General features: G+C 39.8%; 1 protein-coding gene across 1 annotated transcript; it reads right to left on the reverse strand.

Annotated features, from left to right (window-relative positions):
- Positions 1-2,381: 2,381 nt before the first annotated feature.
- Positions 2,382-3,359, reverse strand: LOC133052580 (olfactory receptor 52E4-like). The gene has a single exon (XM_061137723.1). The coding sequence runs from the start codon at positions 3,357-3,359 to the stop codon at positions 2,382-2,384; it is 978 nt and encodes a 325-aa protein (XP_060993706.1).
- Between the last annotated feature and the right edge of the window lie 255 nt (positions 3,360-3,614).

Below are 3,614 nucleotides of genomic sequence, written 5' to 3' on the forward strand. Positions count from 1 at the left end.
ATGATAGAAGGGTAGTTAACTCTGTATTAACTCAAATCCGAATACCTAACAGACAGAAAGTGATTTAAACTTGACCATGATACAAAGCATTTGAACATTTTTCTAGCTTTGCAAGGCTAGAAACAATTCTACAGACATAAGAAAAATAATAGTTTATATCTGTGTCATATATACTCTTGTTAGAAAGTCTACAGGAGATGAATCAAGCTGATCTTACAGTAGAAACAAAAAACCACATTTAAATAAGAAGAAAACAGGCCAAGAGAAAAAATACAGATGGAGTCAGACTTGTTCTTTTTCTGAGTTTCTCAGCTATCTCTGTTTTCTCAGAATCATCTGCTGCTGACAGCTTTCCTGCCACAATTTTCCCAATATGCATTTTATTCCCAAGTTAATAAATGTTTTGCTCATAATTTCAGTAAAAATAAACTTCTTACTTTTATAAAATAGCCAGTCATAAAGAAAAAGGAAAAAAATAAATATGAGAGATAGATAATATTTTATTATGCAGATCTCTGCTTCTGTAACTCATTAAATCAGACAGAGATCTCAGCAAAATTAAGTTTTGTGCTACCACAGCCCCTCCAGCTAATGAGTGCTTCAGGTTCTTTCACAAACTGCTACTTATTTGTCAATTAAAAGTATAATCATAAGATATTATGCTGAGTAATTTGCGTGTGTGTGTATGTGTGTGTTTAATCTTCAGGTTTGTGGTGTCAGATAGGCAGTACTCTGTACCTCAACCATTTTTTCTCCTGTAAGCTTTCCTTCATCTCTAGTTCTCCATTTGTAGAAGAGATATTTCCTAGTAAGCCTCATTTTTTTTTTCCTCCTGAAGGTTGTGCCCATTATTTCAAGCTTTGAAATATTCCCTCTTTCACAGCCCTTGTTAATGAATTGTTCAATATATTGGATTGAACAATATAATGAATTGTTCAATGAACAATATATATAATTGTTCAATAAATAATTTATTGGTATTTATTATAGCTGGTATAACTTTCTGGAGGAGTATCATTTATTTCTCTCTAGATTAGTGTTTTAAGAGTCTCCTTTAGGGAATTCCCTGGTGATCCAGTGGTTAGGGCTCTGCACATCCACTGCAGAGGGCACAGGTTGAATCTTTGGTCAGAAAACTAAGATCCCACATGCTGCGAGGCATGGCCAAAAAAAACAAAACAAAAAAATGTCTCCTTTAAATGGTAGCTATGTGGCTTCAAGGGTGTCTTTTCACTGAGTTCTGTCTTTAAATATTAGCTCTACAATATAATGACCAACCCTAGAATTTTGGGACTTTACCCTTCAGGCATCTTAAAAGATTTGCACTATATCCTAAATCATTGTCTGAAAGTGATAAATAATATCCTCTGAACTTTATGAATGCCTAAGTTTGGGCACAAGATCTGAGCTCCACAAACTGTCCAAGTACTTGTCCATGACATTTCCATGTTTCCAGAGAAATTGCCTTTCAGAGGTCTATAGCCAATGACTTCCAGTATAAAACTGACTTATAACTACAAGCAATAACAAAACATTGTCAGAATTTTCTCAGTAAGAGATTCTTAAGAAACACTGGAATTAGTAGAAACAAGCAGGAGAGTTGACAACAAGAATTTTTAAAAATGTGAAATTGGTTTAAAGGCATATCCACCTTTTAAGCTTAGGAGTTTCCCATTTTTCCTTTTCCACTGAATTTCTCTAGGAATTGGAGATTATGTTTCTTGCCCATATTCCCCCTAGTTCTACAAAGAAGCAAGTCCTGTAAATCAAACATAAGACTCTTGCAGCAGGTATAATAAATTAGTGTACTTTCCCTGACCTACTCACTCCCCCTCAAATAATCTTAACCTCTTCCCACACAACTTGACTCCACCTTGGCAAAGTGGTTGTTTGTGTTTTAGTCACTAAGTCACGTCTGACTCTTTGTGACCTTATGAACTGTAGCATACCAGGCTCCTCTGTCCATGGGATTTCCCAAGCAAGAAAACAGGAGTCGGTTGCCATTTCCTTCTGCTGGCAAAGTGGTAGACAAGTTCTACCAATATTCTCTTCTACCAGTATTCTCTTTATGTGGAAACATTCCACCTCATTTTACTTGCATTCAGTGTGTGTTGTTCAAAGTTCTTTTATGTACATCGTCACATTCAGTTTTCCCAATTACCATGTCAAGATGGAGAGAATATGTTATTTTTTCATTTAATGTGAGATCGTAGCCTTGCTTTGGAAATAGTGAGAGTAAGGTCTCCTGTGTCTCAGACCTCAGTTTAAGAATTTGGGCAGATAATTTGTAATATGACATATTTCTTCCATGAGCTAATTCCTCAAGGAACTTCATTTATGTTTATATTTTTTATTTTCTTATAATCAGCAGTGCCAGATAATCAGACCGGTTTCTGACCATAGGTAATATTTATGGGCTCCTTCCTCCAGCACCCATGTTTTGTCAATTTGTCCCGAAACTCTTTGGTTTTCACTGCATAAATAATAGGATTAAGCATTGGAGGTACAAGGAAGTAGAGGCTGCCAAGAATGGTGTGCACATGAGGTGGAATGCCATGGCCAAAGCGATGAGCAAGAAAAGAGAAAAGAGGGGGAGTGTAATAAAGAAGCATGACACAGATGTGTGTGGTGCAGGTATTTACTGCTTTCTGGTGGGCTTCCTGAGAAGAGAGCCGCATTACAGCCCGGATGATCAGCACATAAGATGAGGCAATAGCTGAGATGTCTACCCCAGCAACCAACAAGGCCACCACCAGACCATACACCCTGTTGACTGTGGTGTCCACACACACCATCTTCACCACGGCCATGTGCTCACAGTAGGTGGTGGGGATGACATGCCTGGCATGAAAGGGCATCTGCTGGAGGAGGATGGGCATGGGGAGAATGAGCAGGACAGCTCTCACTAAACTCACGAGGCCGATGAGCCCGATGCGGCTGTTGGAAAGGATGGTGGCATAGCGCAGGGGCTCACAGATGGCCACGTAGCGGTCAAAGGCCATGGACATGAGGATGGCAGACTGCAAGGCAGAGATGGAGTGGAGGAAGAACAGCTGGACCAGGCAGCCCTCAAAGCTGATGTCACTCTGGTCAAACCAGAAGATGCACAGCACCTTGGGGATGGTGGTCGTGGACATGCCCAGGTCCGTGAGGGCCAGCATGCCAAGGAGCAGGAACATGGGCTTATGCAGGGAGCGCTCTGTGGAGATGGTGAAGAGGATGGTGCAGTTCCCCAGGATGGTGACAAAGTACATGGAAGAGAAAGGAAGAGAGATCCACTTGTGTTTGTCCTCCATCCCAGGAATGCCTTGGAGAAGGAAGAAAGGGGGGTGGCCCTGGGAAGCATTGCAGCCAGTCATGCTGGTCCCCTGGTGGAGCACCTGAAAAGGGCAATTCAGAAACAACTGAGTCTGGATTTTAAAAAGAATCAAGATTTTCAAAGTAGAAATAAAAGTTGGAATATTAAGATACACAAAAATAATTCTGAGGGAGGTTGGATGAAGGCAATCAAAAGGTACAAACTTTCTGTTATAATTAGTACTAGGGATGTAATGTGCAATATGATAAATATGTTTGACAGTTAAGAGTAAATTCTAAGAGTTCTTATCAAAAAG

The sequence above is a fragment of the Dama dama genome, chromosome 1 (assembly GCF_033118175.1).
Source record: "Dama dama isolate Ldn47 chromosome 1, ASM3311817v1, whole genome shotgun sequence".
NCBI classification, from domain to species: Eukaryota; Metazoa; Chordata; class Mammalia; order Artiodactyla; family Cervidae; genus Dama; species Dama dama.